Genomic DNA, 21,059 nt, shown 5'->3' with positions numbered 1-21,059 from the left:
ATAAATTTATGTAATTGTTTGCAATTACAAGGTTAATGGGTGTTTTTAGAGTAAAAGCAGTTTCTCGTTCATGAAATTACTTCCTCTTTTTGGCCTGGTTATGTTTTTCTGTGTTGAAAACTCTGGGGCAAGGCTTCTAAAATGGGGTGTTTTTTAGGGGTGTGATATTCAAATGACAATTGTTTGGACTGGCAGCATACAAATGTTTCATAAATCACATGTGAACTCTGTCGTAAATTGATTTGTGCACTCGGATCTGCACTCATTTCAATGTTGGATTTCAATTGTTGATAAATGAGGACCATTGTCTACATATATCTTCTACATATATGAAACAATGTATACAGATTTCTCAAACATCAGGTGATGTCTGTGCATTTGTAAAGTCTGTTTATGGTCACGTTTATCTGTAGTGTTTGATCTACTGTAACTGAGTTAAGATGAGAAATTATGCAGTTTATTGATAAACAGAAAACCAAATACCAAACAAACAGAACTAAAACATCATATAAGCATGAGCACCTGATTATGAAATACACACATCTGTGTATTTGAAAAGTATTGCATTTAATTCACTTTGTCTGTGATAAAGTATACAAACACAGTGCAAAACGTCACTATTAGGAGCAGAAAGTGTCCGACTTCACGTCTCCGCTTTCAGTTCTGCCCCCGACTGCAATCGCAACTCTCACTGATCGGTCTGTGCAGCACCACATGGACTCAAACATACCTAAAGACATGAAAACATTAACAATAAGAAAACCTAAAACTGATACGTCAACAGTGTGTATGTAATTAATTATTTCTCATTACCCTGTTTAGATTGGCAATCTGTAATCTCACTGATCAGCACTGTGAAACTTTGGCTTCAGTTTTACAATCATCAAACTCTTCTCTGAGAGAGCTGGACCTGAGTAACAATGACCTGCAGGATTCAGGAGTGAAACGGCTGTGTGCTGGACTAAAGAGTCCAAACTGTCAACTCAACCTACTGAGGTATTTAATGGGGTATTTAAATGTTCTTTGTAACATATACATGTACACTCACTGGACACTTTATTGGGTACAACTGTTCAGCTGCTCATTAATGCAACTGTCCAATCAGCCAGTCATGTGACAGCACATAGAAACTGCTGAACTACTGTTTTTTTTTTTTTCGCAAACAACCATCTAGAGTCATCATATAGTTGTCACTGTCATTCTTGAAAGGTACTGGTGCTGTGTTTGAATGATTTAAATCCTCACTGATTGTTTTTAATGTTTTTAATCCTGTATACCATGACTAGTTCAGCAGGCTCTAGCAGGGGTCTGTGCTAGGGTTCATTCTTTTGATGTATACTTTATATGTTGCCTATGGGAGAGATCATTTGAAAGTAGGAATGTGACAATGCATGCTGGGTGTTACGTAGTAGCTGCGTGCTGGATGGAACGAGACGAGAGACGAGATAATAAGCGAAATGATTTACTATAATCCTTTGGTAGTACAAGCAGGAACAGGCAGGAAAATCCACACACGTAGAAACCTCAAACAACATTAAAGACCGACAAGGGGCGAAAGACAAAGACAGACTTATAAAGGGTAACTAATAATGACAGACAGGTGAACCAAATCATACTAACAAGGACAAAACCAAATCAGACAGATCAACGGGGGGAGACAATGGGAGAAACCAATAAAACAAACAGACAGAACTGTAACATTACGCCCCCCTCCGAATAGGCGCGTCCTCGCGCCGTAGAAAACAAAACAAAACAAAACAGACTAGGAGGTGAAAAAACAGAAAAACCAGAGTCCATGGGGGAGGAGGCTTCGGCGGAGGACGGAACCCCGGAAGGGGGACAAAAACCAGAGTCAACAGAGTCCAAGGGGGCGACGAAGGTGGGAGGAGCCAGGGAGGAAACAGGAGGGACCCGGAGCAGGAGAAGCAGAGGGAGACCCAGACCGCAGCCATGATGACCCACGGTGGAGCCGATGGAGGGAGGAGCCATGGTGGAGGAAGGGCTGACGACTCCAGGGGGCCGACCGACGGAGGCGGAGCAGCTGGCGGAGGAGCCCGAGGCGGAGACGGAGAGCCGAAGATCCAGGGCGACACCGAGGATCCGGAGGGCCAAGGCGGAGCCCTAGGCTCTGGCGACCAAGGCGTAGGCGGAGATCCGGAGGTCCGCGGCGGAGCCGGAGCGACAGAGGATGGAGGCTGTGCCGGAGGGAGGGAGGAGCCCAACAGAGCCGGTGGGATGGAGCGACGAGGCAAAGCCGGAGGAGTGGAGTCCCGAGGCGATGACGGGACGACGACCGACCAAGGCGGAGCCGGAGGGACGAGGGAGCCCGGTGGAGCTGGTGGACCGACGGGCGACGGTGGAGACGAGGGAGCTGAGAGCCGTGGTGGAGCCGCAGGGTCGGAGGGCCGAGGCGGAGTTCTGGACTCTGAGGCTGGAGGCGGAGCTGAGGGATCCTCCAGCCATGACGCCGATGGAAGCTGGCAGACCCGCGGCGAGCCCACTGCACAGGTAGTGGGCTGAGGGTGAGCAGAGGGGCTGTCAGGGGACAGCGGTGACCAGACAGACAAAAGAGGGGGGGTGGGTGGGAATTCCATACCGACAGGTAGATCATGACAGGTAGGTATTTCCGTAGAAAAGTCTATTAAATCTCCAGAGTTAGTTTCCAGAACTTCAGTAAAGAAGTCAATCAAGTCCCCAGAGTTCAGTTCAAGCTCACCCCCAGCGGTGGTGCAGTGGGCAGGGCTCTCCATAGCCCTCTCTTGCTCCACGCAGCACTCCACCGTTGCGGTAGTTGTAGCCGGCTCTCGCACCTGGTCGGACGTGTTGGGCTCTGGCTCTGCGGCGATCCTTTGCTCTGTCGCTCGTGGCTCTGGCTCGTCATCCGCGGTGGGCTCGGGCTCAAACTCCGCGTGTCGGGGTGATGGTTGGCTGGGTTCTGGGTCTGGAGTGGGGCTGACGTCCTCCTTGACGAAGTCAATAGTCCATGACGATCCACAGGACGCCAGCACCCACTCGATGTAGTCCGGCAGGCTCTCTCGAGGACCCTCCCCGGATAGCAGCCCCTTAGTGGTGGTGTTCAGTCCTGCACGGTAGAAAGTGCAAAGGCTGCTATCCGGAAAGTGGGAGTGTTCTGCGAGGAAGATGTAATCTCGGGTGTGGTCCTCAAGAGAGCGTTCCCCCTGCTTCATTATGATGAGGAGAACAGTGGGATCCATGGGGGTAAATCAAAAAAGAAAACACTGAGAAACAAGACGAAAAAATAAACGCAGGGGAATAATGCCGGTTAAACTGTTGTCGGTCGGTCTTTCTGTTACGGTTGTAGCTGCGTGCTGGATGGAACGAGACGAGAGACGAGATAATAAGCGAAATGATTTACTATAATCCTTTGGTAGTACAAGCAGGAACAGGCAGGAAAATCCACACACGTAGAAACCTCAAACAACATTAAAGACCGACAAGGGGCGAAAGACAAAGACAGACTTATAAAGGGTAACTAATAATGACAGACAGGTGAACCAAATCATACTAACAAGGACAAAACCAAATCAGACAGATCAACGGGGGGAGACAATGGGAGAAACCAATAAAACAAACAGACAGAACTGTAACACTGGGCCGGATGAAAATCAATAAAAATATGTACTTATTCAAGTTGATTGAGAGTGAGGATTTATATGAATGTCTAAGAGGAACTGTCTTCAGAAAGTTTAGATTTTCTTTTTATCTTGCCTGTGTATCATGCATATTAAAGTTGTGTTTAGAAACCGCTTAGTTTGCAGTGGTAACCAAGAAAACACTCTATCGTTGCTGTTCCATAAGCGCCACCTACTGTCAGAGAGTGAATATGCGTTCTCATTCAGCATGTCTGGTGTTTTTGTTTCGTTCAGATGTTTTCTGTAGAATAGTTTCACAAAGCTAAAATCAGACAATTCGGTTTTTGCTTCAAATCTAATCTAATTTAAATCAAAAACTGCTCATACTGCATGTGTACAGCGTCTTTGTTTTGATCGTGATTAAAATGCAGTGGTTGCCTAATTTTAAATAGAAAGAGCAAAGGCAAAGCCTTAGTTTTTTTTATATGAAGGGATTTATTTTATTTGTATTATTCATTTAATTGATTTGGGATTTGTTTTAAATGTCAGTTTAGCTTTGTTATTTGACATATTTCAATTTCTTAAAGAAATGTGCAGTGTTTTGTCTGAGAAATAATAAAAGGACACCTTACATTTATAATTCATCTTAAATCTCATTTTGTCCTAAAAAACAAACAAAAAAAAAGAAGGTGAGAAAATAATATCATGAATTGTTACGTCCCTATTTGAAAGTTTGGTCTGGGGTTTCGTTGTTATGCTGATGATTACAGATTTATGTCAGCATACACTCTAATCCTAACCTGAGAGTAGCTAAACATATTCCTGTGTAATTATTAGATTTAAGCACTTTAATTGTTAATAACATTTGATTTGTATCATGTGTTTGGCAACACAACTGACATATTCAAGGCCCGAAAAGGTAGTAAGGATATCGTTATAATAGTCCGTGTGACATCAGTGGTTCAACCATAATATTATAAAAGCAATGAGAATAGTTTTTGTGTGTAAAGAAAACTAAAAATAATAACTTTATTCAGCCATTTGTTTTCTTCTGTGTCAGTCGTCTGTGCACGTACATGAGAGTATCACAATGCATGCATGTGCATTCCTGTATGTGCTTATAAACGGAGCAAAGCACATCTGGGTTCAAAACTCCGGCTCCTGCGTCAGCAGCACCACACACACATGTACTTGTTGCACACTGCTGTAAACTGCTTTGATATTAGAATATGATATTAATAAATGCTGGATGGCTTATGTTGCTCAATGGCATGCAATTAATTTTTAAACATATTATATGAAGCTTTTATTACTAGTAATACAAATACAATTGCGTATGAGTTTGCTATGTTAACCACTTGACAAAGTAGTATTCTCTCTGAGGCACGGTAAAAACATGATACTTGCGGTAAATCAAGAAAATGATATTAAAACAGTAAGACTGTACAGTGTTGAGCTATATAAAAGAGATTAGTTTTCTGTCTTTATTTGTATCCAAGCAGTTGCTCACCTGTCTAATAAAACACATAACAGTATAAATCAAGTGTGCATTACGCCACTGACAAGTGATGCAATGACATGGTCTATTACACTAGAAAAAAATTGCTTTAATTAAAAAAACTTACATATTGTGCCTTTAAGCCCGAAACACACTGCACGATTTTTGGCTGTCCCAGATGAAAGATTGGCATCGTGAAACAGTCGTAGTGATTTCTGTGATCGTGGCTCCTAATCTGTGATCCTATGTCTTATAGTGAGAGAGGTTCAAAGACGGCCGTTGTCACGGTCTTGTGACCAAAGATAGCCTACGATCATTTTCTGACAGTGTCAGAAATTCAGGCTGATCATCACATGGTGTGTTTGCTGTCACGACCCACATTTACCGACCAGCCAATAAAAATGCTTTTTGAAATCAATGTGGCATATAAAACAACAGCAAAAAACTGTTTACCTCAAGCTCGTATTCCTTCCTCTTTCGCCGCTTACACTTTTTTTCATAGCCTGCATGTCAATAGGTGTCATCTACATGTCACACAGTGTGATCAGCAATGATCTTATATGACTGCTAAAATTGTGCAGTGTGTTGAAGGCTTTAAAGGCAGTAACTGTGTAGTTGCTGATGCAGTGAAGTTACATTAGCTCATGCATGTGCTGTTGCTATCTATTGGTTAACTGTAAGAGATTTACATTTTACAGAGAATGTTCACAATAATAATCTAGGAAATACCTGTAAAGTTAGTGTTTTTTTGTAAAGACTTGCTGGATGTATATTATCCCTTACATGTTGCATGGCTACTGTATTTCTAAAAAAAGAAGCACACTAACACTCACTGTTGTTGTAGATTATCTGGCTGTATGGTGACAGAAGAAGGTTGTGCTGCTCTGGCATCAGCTCTGAGTTCAAACCCCTCACACCTGAGAGAGCTGGATCTGAGCTACAATCACCCAGGAGTTTCAGGAGTGAAGCTGCTCAACCACCTGGAAAAACTCAAGTAAGCTGAACAGTAACAATCATTCTGTCTGCTGTGTATGTGAGAGAATTTGTCATTATTTTGTAGTTGTCAAGAGAAACAAAAGAAAAAAAAAAAACAATGCATGAGAAGTCCATTAAAAATAGTTTATATTTTCATAGAGAATTAATCTATGTATCACAGACCCATGATCAATGTAGAAGAGCCGTTTTGTCAAAGAACATGTCACTTCTGGTCCTGTCAACTTGCTGTTCTTCACTGGTGGTCTGTGAGATCATTATACCATGACACTATATATCATGTTAACAAGCTGAATTACTGAAGGAAAGAGAAACAGAAAAAAGAGAAGAGACAAACAGAAACACAACTACAACTAAATTACAGTCACAGCCTTAGATGAAACTGAAATAAAAGACATTAAATCTCTCAAGATCTCAGCAGAGGAGGATTAAACAACGCCACAAACAGCTTCACTTATTAGTAACCAGTTTGATTTTATTTCTGTCATACAAAAGTTCTTAATGAGAATTACAGAGGTTTAGATGTTGGTTTCATTTCACAAAACATCACCATCACTGTGGTCAGTGTTTGCTTTAGCTGGGCTCTTGACCCTTAACTTTGTAGCATCATTTTTTTCTGTTTCTTTAGTAATAGTGTGCTTACAAAACATATAATAGCAAAAAAAACAAAGCGAAAAAGTGATGGGGTGGTTGGTTGTTTAATGCTAAAAGCAATCATCATGTCATGGCTTGGTTCACTGATATTATACTTTGTTGAATATAAAAGCCTTTTGTTTCTAGAAGTTCAGTTTTAACCCTTTAAGACCTGCCATAGAACAATTCCGCCAGAGTATATCTTTGTATTTTCACATGCTGTGCCATCATTCTTTTGAGTATTTTCATATGCCATACATCAATGCAGTCCTAACACTCCCAATTTGAAGGCTATGATTGCAAAAATCCATAATAACTAAGTAAATAGGTCAAAAGTGCAAAAAATTAACAAAAAAAACAAAATCGTTTTTTTTTTTTTAACAACATATTTTATTAAATACAGAAATGTGACAAATGTAAACCTCAAACTTGTCAATGTAAAAAACTTGGATAAAACACTTTAAAACCACACAAAATTGATTTGGACTGTGTACATCAATTCGTTTGTGAGATACACTCATTTTTATAAAGTGCGTTGTGAAGTCAAACTGGTAATATATTGCATTTGAGAACAATATTGATTGACAGGTAAAAAAAGACCATGTAAAATATTAAAATACACTACTCTAAAGTCTGCACTTTATCAGAACTGAAAATGCAGAAAGGCTGTGTTAAGACTTGTAACAGTTCATGTCCATAATGCAGAGGAGCAGTTGGCAGGCCTCATATGCGAGTGGAGTGCATTTGTATTTGTGGGGTCAAACAAGTAATATTTTGCTTTTGAGAGCAATTCTTTTGAGATGGAACAATTCATTGGTTAAAAAAAAATGAATGGATAACAACCATGTCTGATATTCTTTTGTAAAAATAAATAAATAAATGAATAAATAAACTTTATATTATCAGACCTAAACACACTCAAAGGCACCCCTACATAAACACAGGCAACCCTAGCTGTGATAAGACTTGTGACAGTTCCTGTCCAGAATAACACAAAGGGGTACTTGGCATGACTCACACATAAATGGAGTGCATTTCCCACACAGCCTGCATTTCCTGCGCCCCTCTGTGGCTTTTTTTGAGCCAACTGCACCAGAAATGGCAACAGGTAAGTGCTGGTAGCTGTCCCGTGTTGGCTGTAAGGACACCCCACACAGCTCTGCTGTCAACCGTTCTTGGAAGGCCTGGTGTGTCATGGGCTGCTCCTTTTTGCTGCTACACAGTTGCTTGTGCAGTAAGTAGCTGTTTGTGACAGCAATGTCAACGAAATGGTGCAGCACAGTCATGTACCACTTCTTGCTTTTTTTCCATGAGGAATAGTAGCCAATCAACTGATCTGAAAGGTCAACTCCTCCCATAAAGTGATTGTAATCTTTCACAGCAGTAGGAACTGGAACATCTACATGCTTGTACCCACTGTTGGATTTGCACACTCTTTTCACAGTGTCCCCGGAGTATGCAGTGTGCAGAGTAGTGCACACACTCACCTCCCGTGTGTCCATCCATTTTGTGAAGAGGAGTGATCCCTGTCTGATCCACCTTATTGATCCCCGTGGAGATTTCTTTGTCAGTGCATTCACTTTGGTTTTTGGGACACCAATTCTTGTGTCCCTGATGGTTCCACAGGCTCCAAAGCCCAAGTTATAAAGGTGCTGGAAAAGTACTGGGCTGGTATAAAAATTATCACAGTAAATGTGATATCCAGATCCCAAGAACTCCTTTCTGACCAGCGACATCACAGCATCGAATGAAAGTCCCTTCCCACTTACAACACTGGACTTTCCTGTGTAAATGTTGAAATCCACTGTGTAGCCACTACTTTCACACAACACGAACAGTTTTATTCCCCACTTTGTTGGTTTATTTTTTATGTACTGCTTGAGGGTTATTCTGGCTTTGGTGGCTACCATACGCTCATCCACAGAAAGGTTTTTGTCAGGGTGGTAGACAGCTTTGCAGGCTACACGTAAACTGTCATACAGAGGGTGTATTCTATGCAGACAGTCGTACTCATTTGTGCCTTTTTTTCTGTCATTGGCAGCATCTTCTGCAGGGTCACTCAAATGCATGTTCCATGTGATGCTGAGGAACCGGTCTCTGGACATGACCTTTTGAGGATAGGGAACATGAAAGATGGATTTGACACGCCAGTAATCTCTGAGCTTTGGAAGCTTTAGAATGCCCATGTATAGTGTGAGGCCAATGTATTTGCACATTTCTTTTTCTGTCACTTCAGTCCATTTGAATTTTTTTCCTGCAGCAATATTTCTTGCTGCTTTTTTATTAGTGTTGGCACACAGTGTTTTGATAGCGGACTTGTCAAAGTACATTTCGAAAAGCTCAATGGGTGTTGGGTTGTCCGGAGAAGTTGACAGAGGTGGCTGCACACCTGGCTTTCTTTTGGGCAGGAAAAGATGGGGGGATTGAGGCAAATGGTCAGGGTCCTTTTCTGTTTTCCACCCACCGGAATTATTAGGGGCTGTCTCTAACGTGCGGCCATTGCCACGGGACCTTTGGCTCCGACTTCTGTAGCCTCTGGTGTTAGTCCTCCGACCATACCCTCTCCCTCTATGAACTGGCACGGATGACACTGAGGTGCAGGGTGGCTCTGAGGGCTCTGATGGCTCGCTAACATCTTCAGCGCTACGACAGAGAAGATAAGTAAAACGGTAAAGAAGTTAGATGTTTTTGGCACAAAAGCAATACAGAAATGACAAGAGTAAATGCATCATGTGCTCAGGTTTATTCTATATTTGTTTTGTTTCTTTTCTAATGCAAAAGCATATTTCATGAATATAAAAGTTAGATGTTTTTGGCACAAAAGATATAGAGATGTCAAAAATATAGAGATGTCAAGAGAAAACAGCGCGTCATGTGCTCAGGTTCATTCTATATTTGTTTTGTTTATTCTCTAACTCAAATATAATATTATACTTACGTGCCCTGCGATGGATCGATTTCTTCAAAAAAGTTGGCTTCGTCCCCTCTAGAACCTCTCCCTCTACAAATTGGCACAGATGACTCTGAGGTGCAGGGTGGCTCTGAGGGCTCTGCTGGCCCTCTAACATCTTCAGCACTACGAAAAAGAAAATAAGTAAATGGTAAATAAGTTAGATGTTTTGGCACAAAAGCAATATAGACATGACAAGAGTAAATGGTGCAACATGTTCTCAGGTTCATTCTGTGTTTGTTTTATTTATTCTATAAATCAAAAACAAAGCGTATTTCATGAATATATAAGTTAGATGTTTTTGGCACAAAACCAATATAGAACAGATAACAATAACGTTACATGACGCGTCAAACACTCATGTTTATTTTATGTTGGTTTCATTTATTCTCTAACTCAAAAGCAAAGAATATTTGATGAATATGTACTTACATGTCCTGGATCGGATCTATTCCTTCAAGAAAGTCAGCTTTGTCCCCACTAGAAACTGAATCCGGAGCAGATGAGCAGTCGGACAGTTCTTCTTCGTCAGACGCGAATAGTAGCTCCAAAACCTCAGCATCCGTGAACTTTTTTTTTCTCTTTGCACAATGTGTAGACGTAACGTTACGCCCGCGAGTGTGTGTTTGTGGATGCATTTATAAATGTGCATTATGTGTATGTGTGAAAGAGAAATGATGAAGCAACAGATTGCAATGATAAAACGTGACGAAGAGGAGTAGAACGCACCTGAGTAGCATGTACATCATTCAATTCAAATGTCCCGCCTTGTGACGTGACCACACGCGACATACCTTGGGGTCATAGTGCACAGAACGTGATTACGTCTATGAGTCATAGGAAAAGGTAAATAGCAACTGCCAGCCCCCGCAAATCTATAGAACATGTGTGCAAAGACATGCAAAGCATTTTAGTATTTTTTGTTGTAAACGAATATTATGAATATTATGATTTGTGCAGACACATTAAAGGGTAAAAGCAACGCAACAGTAGCATATTGTAGGCTTGATCTGAATGTGTAACGTCTCTGATTTTGTATGCAAAAAGAATTATTGTGCTACCTATTTGGTTTCGTTTTCTATCGGCTTTTAAACAGACACACGCAAATGGGAGCGCCGGCGCTCCCGTCGGTTTTATAGGGTTAAAAGTATTGTAGCAATTTAAACAATTAAAAAAAAAAAAAGCTGTAGACAGAAAGGTTTTGTTTATGGCACACATAGACATGAAGAATCAGCATATGAATCTCAACAATGGTGCCAATCAACAAAATATGCAAGTAAACATCTTTGAACATCACAAAACAAGCTACTAAAAAGTCACAACAAAAATAACGAAAATTAAGGCAAATATAAGAATAAACACTCCTGAAAATACAAAGACAATTCAGGTGCATAATTTATTAATGTTGCAATGCATTCTGGGAGCCGTGAATGAGTTTTGATTGGTTCACCCAGAATGCACTGCAGCATTAAGCATTTTGTTTATTGTCAACATCGTTGAGATTCATATGCTGATTCTTGATAAATGTTTGCATCCAAGGCACACAGTTGTTCAAAATGTCTTAAGCAAAATGATTTTAAAATCTATTATGCTATTTGAATTAAACATTAACAATTTAATACAGCAACATTGCTATAATATATTGAATATAACCACAAATTCCAGCTTATAATCAGGTCAGTGAATCCAGATATTACACAACAAATAAATTTCTATTAATGACTAATAACGTTTCAAATAATGTTTTTTTTTTTTCTGGCTTTTCTTGGCAAAAGTAAGTGTGTTTTGCAGACACAGACTTACAGCAACTAAAAAACAAAAATTATGAATTTAAGGGTCAAGAGCCCAACTAAAGCAAACATTGATCGCCTTAATGGTAAGTTCAAACTAAACAAATTCAACATCTAAACCTCTGTTCTAAATAATTACTTTAGACAAACTGATTAGTAATAAGTGAAGCTGGTGAAGCTGTTTGTGGAGTTGTTTAATCATCCTCTGCTGAGATTTAATGTCTTTTATTGCAGCTGATTTCATCTAAGGCTGTGACTGTAAGTCAGTTGTAGTTGTGTTTCTGTTTGTCTCTTCTCTTTTTTTTCTGTTTCTCTTTCCTTCAGTAATTCTGCTTGGTAACATTCTCATTAAGTTCAACTCTGCTTCAGTGTTACTTTAACACTCTGTATTGTGGGACCAAATACACTGTGATCAGTGTTACTCCCTGAAAATTCTCCAAATAACGTCACCCAACTCTTTACAGAACTCCACATCATGAACATCACCCACCCACAACCACTAAAGAATTGCATTTATTTAGACGCAGAATGTAATAATGAGCACATCAAACAGGAGACTTTTCAGACGCACGTTCCAATGTCACCTCAGCACCAGGCGGGAGTCAAACGAGCGTGGAAACGGTACCGGTGACGAGGAGCTTCAGTAGAACATCAGTGAACTGCGGTCAGATGAGATGTTGTCTGGTCATATGTCATTAAAAACGAATCTTTCTGTCCTGTCAGCTGTTACACTGTGCTTGTGATGTGTGTTTTGATGTTTGAGAAGGTCAGCTCTTGAAGTGCCAGAGTGATTAAAACAAATAATTGCCAAAACGACTGCACTGTATTAGGCTATAGCATGAACACATATATCACACCAGATCATTTTGCAGAGCAATTTTAACACCTCTTATTAACTTAAATATACAACACAATAAGGAAATATGAGATAGATTTTATTTATTTATTTATTTATTTATTTATTTGTGCTTATAGTTAACACATTAATAAATGATTGCCTTAAGTCTTTGCTATTATTGTTTAGTCATTACTGGTGAACAATGCAAACTGAATTTTTTATTTTTATTTTTTTAAAGCTGAGGTGTAGCCTACCAAACAATCTGTCAAAATATGACAGACTGCTTTCATATAGACTTATGTAGCACATAAATGTAGCACATAAGTTATGAGGACTGTCTTTATGGTGTTTTTCTAGTGGTTATAGGGTTTGACCACCTTTCTAGAAATTTGCCAAAAATGAGCAGTAGTTTCCTTTCCTGGATATTACTGTGGGCTGTTTAACATTTCTATAACACCAAAAAGGGGAACATTTTTCAGAAAACAGTGAAGCCGGTTTAAATTAAATAGTGAAAGATAATCCCAAACCTATAAGCAGTGACAGACACTGTTACACTAAAGAGTAATATTTAAATTGATTTTCAGGGCCATTGTTTTTTTTTTCTCTTTCCTTATAAATGATATTGAATCATTTACTCATTTAAGAGCTAAACATCGCTATGTTGATCTTGAGATGCAAATGTGACTCTGTTTGGACTATTTTGGAGCAAAAGACTCAATATTGACAATATTTTGTGTAAACTATTGGATACTTCATCTAATATTAGCTAACCTATGCTTAATTTTTTACCTATATTTATTAATTTAGTAATGATATACCACAGATAGCAACTCGAAGTATGTTGTTTATTATAGATTTTTTAGTTAATGATTTATTAATCGAAGTTATTAAAAAGTGTTACTGGCTAAAACACCAAACTCCTCTCAGTTTACTAGCAGAATCCAAGAAAAAGCAGGTAAAACATGCGTGATGACAATTACATAATCAATTGGGAAATGATCAATACAAAGCATACATGTTCCTAAAATAAAAGATGCAAACCTGGTATGAAGATGTCCACACTATGAGCTCTTCTGACTCCACAATCACACTGAGCGTTTTGCAACTCTTCCTTAACTACTCAGAGCAAGATTTTACATTTTCCAAATGTAAGAATGTCAGTCAAAATTTTAAAAGATTGTTCTTTTTCTGTTTGCACTGCTTTTTTGAACACCAACCCATTCTTGAAATGAACTTTTCCCTGTTTAATGACTAGAGTCACTGTTTTTCGACTGCTGTGTTGAACTGAACACGTCCGGTGTGTGATATAATCCATTATAATCACAGATCTGTCAATCACAGTTCAGCGTGAGCTCAAAGTTGATTCTGTCTACACTGCACAAATATCTTATTCACATTGTCACATTGTGTTAGTTGTGATGAAAGCGTTACAAATCATGTTACAATGGTGAGATTGTTACATTCATTCAGTCAACAGAGACGACTGTGATCAGCTGCACTGCAACCTTTAATGAGATTCAGTAGATGGAAATATAATGCTGTAAACACTTTTCATCATTCGTTCATCTCAGCAGCAGAAACTGAAGAAACAGACGTTCTCAAAAAAGGTCCACATGTAAAACTTATTTCATATGCAAAGATGTTTCCTAATGTCAGCAGTGAACTGTTACACTGAAGTCTTAAAGGAGACCCGTCTCTTTAAACAGTGTTTAAATCAGAGAACTAAAATCACAGTAGAAAATGGCCTTTTTTTCTACATTTTGACACTAACATAAGTGCACCTCAGCAAACATTAAAACATTATAAACAAATGCAGTTCATGAGCCTTTAAGGATACAGTGACAGAGACTTAAAAATATATGTATTTTTCCAGATGTACATTTGATGACACATATTTGATCAAAATGCATATTTTAGTCTAAATTTCCATCTGTTTGACATCATAATTGAGTGTGAACTGACTTGAACTGAGAAATATTAAATCAGTGCACTGAATAGAGTAATATTTGTGTACATATTATCTCATGAATACCTACAGAGAAATGATAGTGCTCATTTACAACACAAATAAAATAATGATCCACAACAATAAACGTGCAGCAGACAAATGATCAGACACTATCAGTGAATAATGTTAAATCTGTGTTACATATATAATGTAATAATCTTTAAGCCTAGACATATTTAAAGATTGTTACAAAATGTTGGACTTCAACAAAAATACAACATTTGAGAAAAAATAAAATGGGAGATACAGAGAGAAAATATTTGTGAGCTCAAGATAATGTTAAATCACATTTTTATGTTCAGTTTTGACGCAGCACATTGAACCTAAAATTAGGGAAGAAAATTGTCTTTTATTTCCAGAGTTATGATCGATTTTGAATTAAAAATCATAACTTTATGAATCCTCAAGAAAACATTATTAAAAAAAAATGTCTACTTTGCCCTTTTGCAAGTTTGTCTCCCAAGTTTGTCTCCAAACAGAAGATTTTAATTTTTAACCAGAGATACTAATTAGCCCTAAGAAATCTTTCCATAAATCAAATATCATGATAATTAATTATTTTTTAATCTCATAATATGGTTCATCATGATCTAAATCAGGATTTACAGTCCAGATAAAATCACCTCCAATACAACAATATTATCCTGTGATCAACAAAACACACAGTTCATAAATACATAAATACATACATACATAAATACTGTCAACCATTCATTTAAAATTATCTGATGTTTGGACATTTAGAAAGACAATTCTGTGTTTGTGTGATATAGACTTTAACAGACTGTGTGTGTGTGTGTGTGTGTGTGTGTGTGTGTGTGTGTGTGTGTGTGTGTGTGTGTGTGTGTGTGTGTGTGTGTGTGTGTGTGTGTGTTTTCTAGTGTGGATCATGGAGGAGAGTTCATGATCACATCAGGACTCCACAAATGTAAGTCCACAAACAGACACACAGTTTTATTGTTTGTTGTTTAGTTGTTGTAAATGTGTCTCTTGTAATGTGTGTTCTTGTGTTCAGATGCCTGTGATCTCACACTGGATACAAACACAGCAAACAAACGACTCATTCTGTCTGACGAGAACAGAAAGGTGACGTGTGTGAATGAGTATCAGTCAAATCCTGATCATCCAGACAGATTTGATGTGTATCCTCAGGTTCTGTGTGTTGAGAGTCTGACTGGACGCTGTTACTGGGAGACTGAATGGAGTGGAGATGGTGTTTATATATCAGTGTCATATAAAGAAATCAAGAGGAAAGGAGAGAGTTATGACTGTGTGTTTGGATGTAATGATAAGTCCTGGAATCTGATCTGCTCTGATCACACATTCACTGCCCTTCACAATAATAAGTCCACTGCTGTATCTGCTGTTTCAGTGTCCAGTAAGAGAGTAGGAGTGTATGTGGACGTGTCTGGTGGCACTCTGTCCTTCTACAGCGTCTCTGACACACACAAACTCACACACTTACACACATTCACACACACATTCACTCAAACACTACATGCTGGATTTACACTTGATTATTACGACTCTTCAGTGTCTCTGTGTGACATTAAACACACACAGACATTAGTCGACACATTGTGAGTGTAATGATGTGAAAGTGTTGCTGTTGTTGTGTGTGTTTTACAATTTTTTCCAATTGCTAACACACAATTTTTCAAACTAGTCTGGTTTTATCAAAATACTTAACACAATTCACAAAACCACACACCCAAACTGCAAAATACTTCATATATCCTGCAAAATGAAGCACTGCAACCGAAACTACACATAGTATTATCAAAATCAAACTTTTGCATGAAATGGCACACACTTCATTCATATTACCAGATTTTTGCCTAACCAACTACACACTGCTGGGCATAATGAAAAGCACCCCCATCTTTAGTATGCTTTGCCATAATACTAAAATATGTATCTGATTGTTCACATGCACAGAAATATTTGCAGATACACACACATGCTGTTGCAATATTTTTTATTTTTTTATTTTTTATTTTTTCACTACAGTAAACAAGTCAGTGCAACATATGCACAGCAGATATATTTACATGGGACTGAACAAAAATATTCTTACAAAAAACAGTAAACTGAAAAAGAAAATTTCAGAAAAAATATATTACAGTAAAAAAAAAAAAAAAAAAAAGAGGCAAGAAAAATATTTAGGCAGCATCTTGCCGCACAGCCGGGTCTGGCCACAACGCCTCTTCAACATCACAGGCAATATCTTCCCTTGCCAGACATCGAGGGAAGAAGCGCCTTGAGTGCCTTATCCATCCCTGAATTGCACCCACATCAATCTCATCACATGCCTCTTCCATGGCCTGCACAAGAGGCATGCGCACAAAGGGCTGCCGGTCATATACCTTCCACCGCCATGCCGAAAAGAACTCTTCTATGGGGTTCAAAAATGGTGAGTATGGTGGGAGGTATTGCACGAGAAATGTTGGGTGGTCAGCAAACCAGTTTTGGACTGGGGCTGCACGATGAAAGCTCACGTTGTCCCATACTACAACGTACTGGTTTCTTTGATGGTCTGCATCATTCATACGCTCTGGTGGTATGAGAATGTTGTGAAGTCTGTCCAGAAATGTGAGAATATGGGCTGTGTTGTATGGTCCAAGTTTGGCATGACGGTGGAGGACACCATGCATACTGGAGATGGCAGCGCACATTGTGATGTTCCCACCACGTTGGCCAGGAACATCTATAATGGCTCTGTGGCCAATGACGTTTCTCCCCCTTCTTCTGGTCTTTGCTAGGTTGAACCCAGCCTCATCTATAAAGATAAACTCATGTGGGATTGCATGAGCATCCATTTCCAGTACTCCCTGAAAACAAAGAACAAAAATCAGTCAATATGGTGTTATCCAGTACACTGGGAAACAATGTTGCGTGTAGTGTACTGCAGTCAATATAGTACTTACATCCACATATGCTCGTCTGAGCTCTTTGTTTCTTTGAGAGTTTCTCTCAAACGGCACCTTATAAAGTTGTTTCATTCTGATTTGGTTTCGTTTGAGAATGCGAGCCAATGTGGACAGACTGACTCGTTGGATGTTGTTGAATAAGGTGTTGTCTTGGATGATGTGGCTTTGAATTTCTCGAAATCTGATTTCATTATTTTCCAAAACCAAGTTTACAATGGCAGCTTCCTGTACCCCAGTGAACATTTGGACCCTTCCTCCACCATGGTGTCATCTCTCAGTCCTTTAGAAAAAATAAAATAAAAATATATATAGGGCTTGGACAATGCAGGCTAAATATTTTCCCCCACAGTAGAGTACATTGTACAGGAAACTTGTACAGTTCATGAATGGCTGATGTCATACACTAAGTAAACAGGTGTCACCCAACTGATACACTATGACATGGGGTATACTACATGTGTATTACATGAAATTTTGGTTACATACCTGTTCTCCAGTCTAAAGGTCCGGATGACAGAGGCGACAGTAAAACGGCTCAAGTTTGGCTGCACTCTCTGTCCAGCCTCACGCATTGTCAGCCCATGGTTGATGACATGATCTACTAAGGTTGCTCTGATTTAATTTGAAAGTGTTTGTCTTCTTTGGCCATGAAGTCCTCTACCTGCTCTACCCCTACCTCTCACTCTTCCTCCCCCTCTTATTCTCAACCTCCCTCTTCCTCTTCCTCTCTCTGCAATGTCTTCCATTGTTGTTGTAAAAAAAAAGCTTCTCACTTGTGGTCTTTTCATAGTGCTTACATCCTGATTGAAGTGTTAACAATTAACCATTGAGGTGTTTGGCCAGGTGGCACATGTAATTGGCCAATTAGCTCATGTAGTGTCATTTTGAATGGCAGTGTTTTGAAATGGCAAACATGTGACTTTATGTCACATTGTTGTGTCTTATACAGAGAACTGTTTTCAGTGCATTTAAAAAGTGTCATTTTGAAATGCAAAATGTGTGTAAAGCAGAAAATGTGTTTAGACTTTTGGAGACTTGAGAAGAAGTTTTGCTCTCTGTGTGTCATTTTAAATAATTGTGCTGTGCATGTCATTTTAGTGTGTTAGCAATTGGAAAAAACTGTAAAAAAGAAAACTCTGCTACTAAAACAAGGTCACAACATTTTTTCAGCTCTTGCTTTACTATTGTTTTCCAGTTTCATCTTGAATGTTTTTGATGTAGTGAACTGTGTGTAGTGTTTGACAAAAACGTGACATTGAATTGAAAACTGAGTGTAAAGCAGAAACTGTGTTTGCAGATTTGATTTAGAGATATTTTTGTTTTTCAATGAGTTTTAGGTTTTGGTGATTGTGATTCAGTTTTAGTGTCTAAACAATTTGAAAAACAAACAAACAAACCTGTATCATACTTTGTTGAGTTTGTCAAACTCGTTCAAATCAGACGTGATGAGATCTGACGGATCACATGATCATATGAGTCTGAACCAGGGGCGTTTCTAGGATTTTAAAACATCCGGGGCTGGTGCCAAAACATCAGGGGCTAGTGGTAGTTGGTGGGAGGTCACATCATGCTTACATAAGATTTTGTTAGACACAAGTGGTTGAACCTGGATCCTTCTAGGCGGGTCCGGGGGCATTAAACCGGGGGTTAAAGACCTTGTCACACTATTAACAATAGTAAATAGTAATCACTGCAAATAGCAAACATATCAAAGTATTATAACAAAATTATAACATTACAAAATGGACAAATAAAATAATACATTTGAACATTTATTTACTGTAACAAATATATAGGTGCATGCAAAAATACACTGTAAAAAAAAAACTGTTATTTTACGGAAATTTACTGTTTTATTTTACAGTTTTTTCACGTATTTTTGAAATACAGTTGAAAATTGTAAAATGACAGAATTAGACTGTAAATTTAAAAAGCATTTTGACACTGCCAAAAAAAATAATTTCCACATAAACAAGAATACAAGAATAACATAGAATATAATAAAACTATAAAAAAAAATTATTTTGAAAAATAGGACATTGCAAGTTTTTAACACAAACAAATAAAATTAATACTCCGTTCAACTGCAATTTTTTATTTACAAGTCGGCACATTTACATTACATTATTTATAAGTCAGCACAGATTTTTCTTCTGCCAGCTTATTCTAAGCAGTTTCAGTAACTTGTGAAGTAAGCTGACTTAAATAAAAAAAAATATTTTTTATATAATTATTAATGATATAATATGTTTTGTATGTGAGTAATTGCATGTTTCCGTAAAAGAAAATCAGTTTTTGAACCAGTTCGTAAAATGTTCGATGCGAAAGAATCAATTCGAGCAAAAGAATCACTTTCATTACTACTGTCACTGACTGACCACATCTTCTTCCGCTTTTCAAAGTAGTTCAGCTCCGTTTAGTGTTTTGTTACACGTTTATTTCCACAGTGTCGTTTCATGAAGTGATATAATAATATAATTAATACGCTGATATTTAAATTACAAAAATTAAGATTTTAATATTCGAACTAAAGGAATTCTCACCCTGGCGCAAGGATACATTCTCCACTAAACACGCAGTGGGGTTGTTTCGATCTTTGATGTAGTGATGGGATTTATGGCTCTTTGAGGGGATCCGGATCTTGGCGATCCGTTCCTTTCAAAGAGCCGTTCAAAAGAATGGCTCTTTTGGCTCTTTTTAAATATTTAGTCAGTTTTAAGAAGCCAGCTTGGGGGCATCTCAGTTTATCCTGGAAATAATCACTGGGAGGAATGATGAGGTGAGATTTGTAGTCAAATAATTAAAACTCAGATATCACACACCAATATCTGAGTTTGAATTATTCTGAAATATTGATTATTACCTCATTTGTCATGTGTGGACTATACTATACATTGACTGATGGATGTCTGCTTTCTTTTTGGTCGTGCCTGGCCAGGCGATGTGGTGGGCCCAGTGGGGTCAGAGGCTGCTGTGGCTGCAGTTGCACTTGATGTGGAGGCAGAGGAGGCAATGGACACATCAGTGTCACTGTTGTTGTCTGAGTCTGGCTCTGCTCTCAAACCTGTGACCTGCAGTGTTGGGTGTTGAGTCTTCAAATGCCTGTGTAAATTATTTGTTGACCCAGACTTAAATGAAATGACTTTTTGACAAATGCTGCATTTAGCCTTACTGTTTTCTTCGCGAGAAAAGTGCACCCAAATGCTGCTCCTTTTCCTCTGGCTCATTTTCAGACGTGTCACGTGTGTGTCTTCTTCCTTCGAACGACCCGCTATTACTGACGTTGGCATTGAGACAGAGAGGCACTCGCACGTGTTTTTTTTTTTTTTTGTTTGTTTTGTTTTGTTTTTTTTTAACTGGAGTAAGCATGTGACGGCAGCGTCATGGCTCCGCTCCTACCCAATGACAGAGGCACGCAGAGTTTTTTTTCCACTGGAGTACTCACGTGAAGGATGCGTGCACAACTATCATCATGCTGTTAGGCAGTAGCACCCCTGCGCTGGGTGCGCCCCTCCCCCTATAACTGTTCTGTCTCGCAGAGGAGCTAATTTGTGTGCATCTGTGTGAAACACGCATAGGAAAAAAAGAACGACAGAAAGAACGGCTCCTCCCCAGCCGCGACTCGGCTCCCATCGTTCATGTTTATGAGCCGTTCAAAAGAATCGGTTCATTCGCGAACGTCACAACTCTACTTCGATGTGAGGCGAAAATAAGCAGGTAAAGTTTTATATTTTGGTCATTACTACTACTTCTTTAATATTTGAGTCCTAGCATAAGGAATATTTTTAAATTGTTAAATCAGTGTTTTAAACGTTGGCTCTGATCA

General features: G+C 38.9%; 1 protein-coding gene across 1 annotated transcript; it reads left to right on the top strand.

Annotated features, from left to right (window-relative positions):
• The first annotated feature begins 314 nt into the window (after window positions 1-314).
• On the top strand, window positions 315-16,282 carry LOC127160653 (stonustoxin subunit beta). Its single transcript, XM_051103312.1, has 4 exons — window positions 315-996; window positions 5,936-6,085; window positions 15,185-15,231; window positions 15,319-16,282. The coding sequence occupies exons 2-4, from the start codon at window positions 5,949-5,951 to the stop codon at window positions 15,885-15,887; spliced, it is 753 nt and encodes a 250-aa protein (XP_050959269.1). The 5' UTR covers window positions 315-996; window positions 5,936-5,948; the 3' UTR covers window positions 15,888-16,282.
• The last annotated feature ends 4,777 nt before the right edge of the window (window positions 16,283-21,059 follow it).

This window comes from Labeo rohita, unplaced genomic scaffold, assembly GCF_022985175.1.
Source record: "Labeo rohita strain BAU-BD-2019 unplaced genomic scaffold, IGBB_LRoh.1.0 scaffold_414, whole genome shotgun sequence".
NCBI classification, from domain to species: Eukaryota; Metazoa; Chordata; class Actinopteri; order Cypriniformes; family Cyprinidae; genus Labeo; species Labeo rohita.
This window is presented reverse-complemented; position numbering and strand designations above follow the sequence as displayed.

Bases quoted from the DNA above. Each gene is read 5' to 3' on its own strand.
- LOC127160653 (XM_051103312.1), top strand. From the start codon at position 5,949: ATGGTGACAGAAGAAGGTTGTGCTGCTCTGGCATCAGCTCTGAGTTCA. The intron at 6,086-15,184 runs GTAAGCTGAACA...TGTGTTTTCTAG, and splicing joins AACCACCTGGAAAAACTCAA to TGTGGATCATGGAGGAGAGT. The intron at 15,232-15,318 runs GTAAGTCCACAA...TCTTGTGTTCAG, and splicing joins CACATCAGGACTCCACAAAT to ATGCCTGTGATCTCACACTG.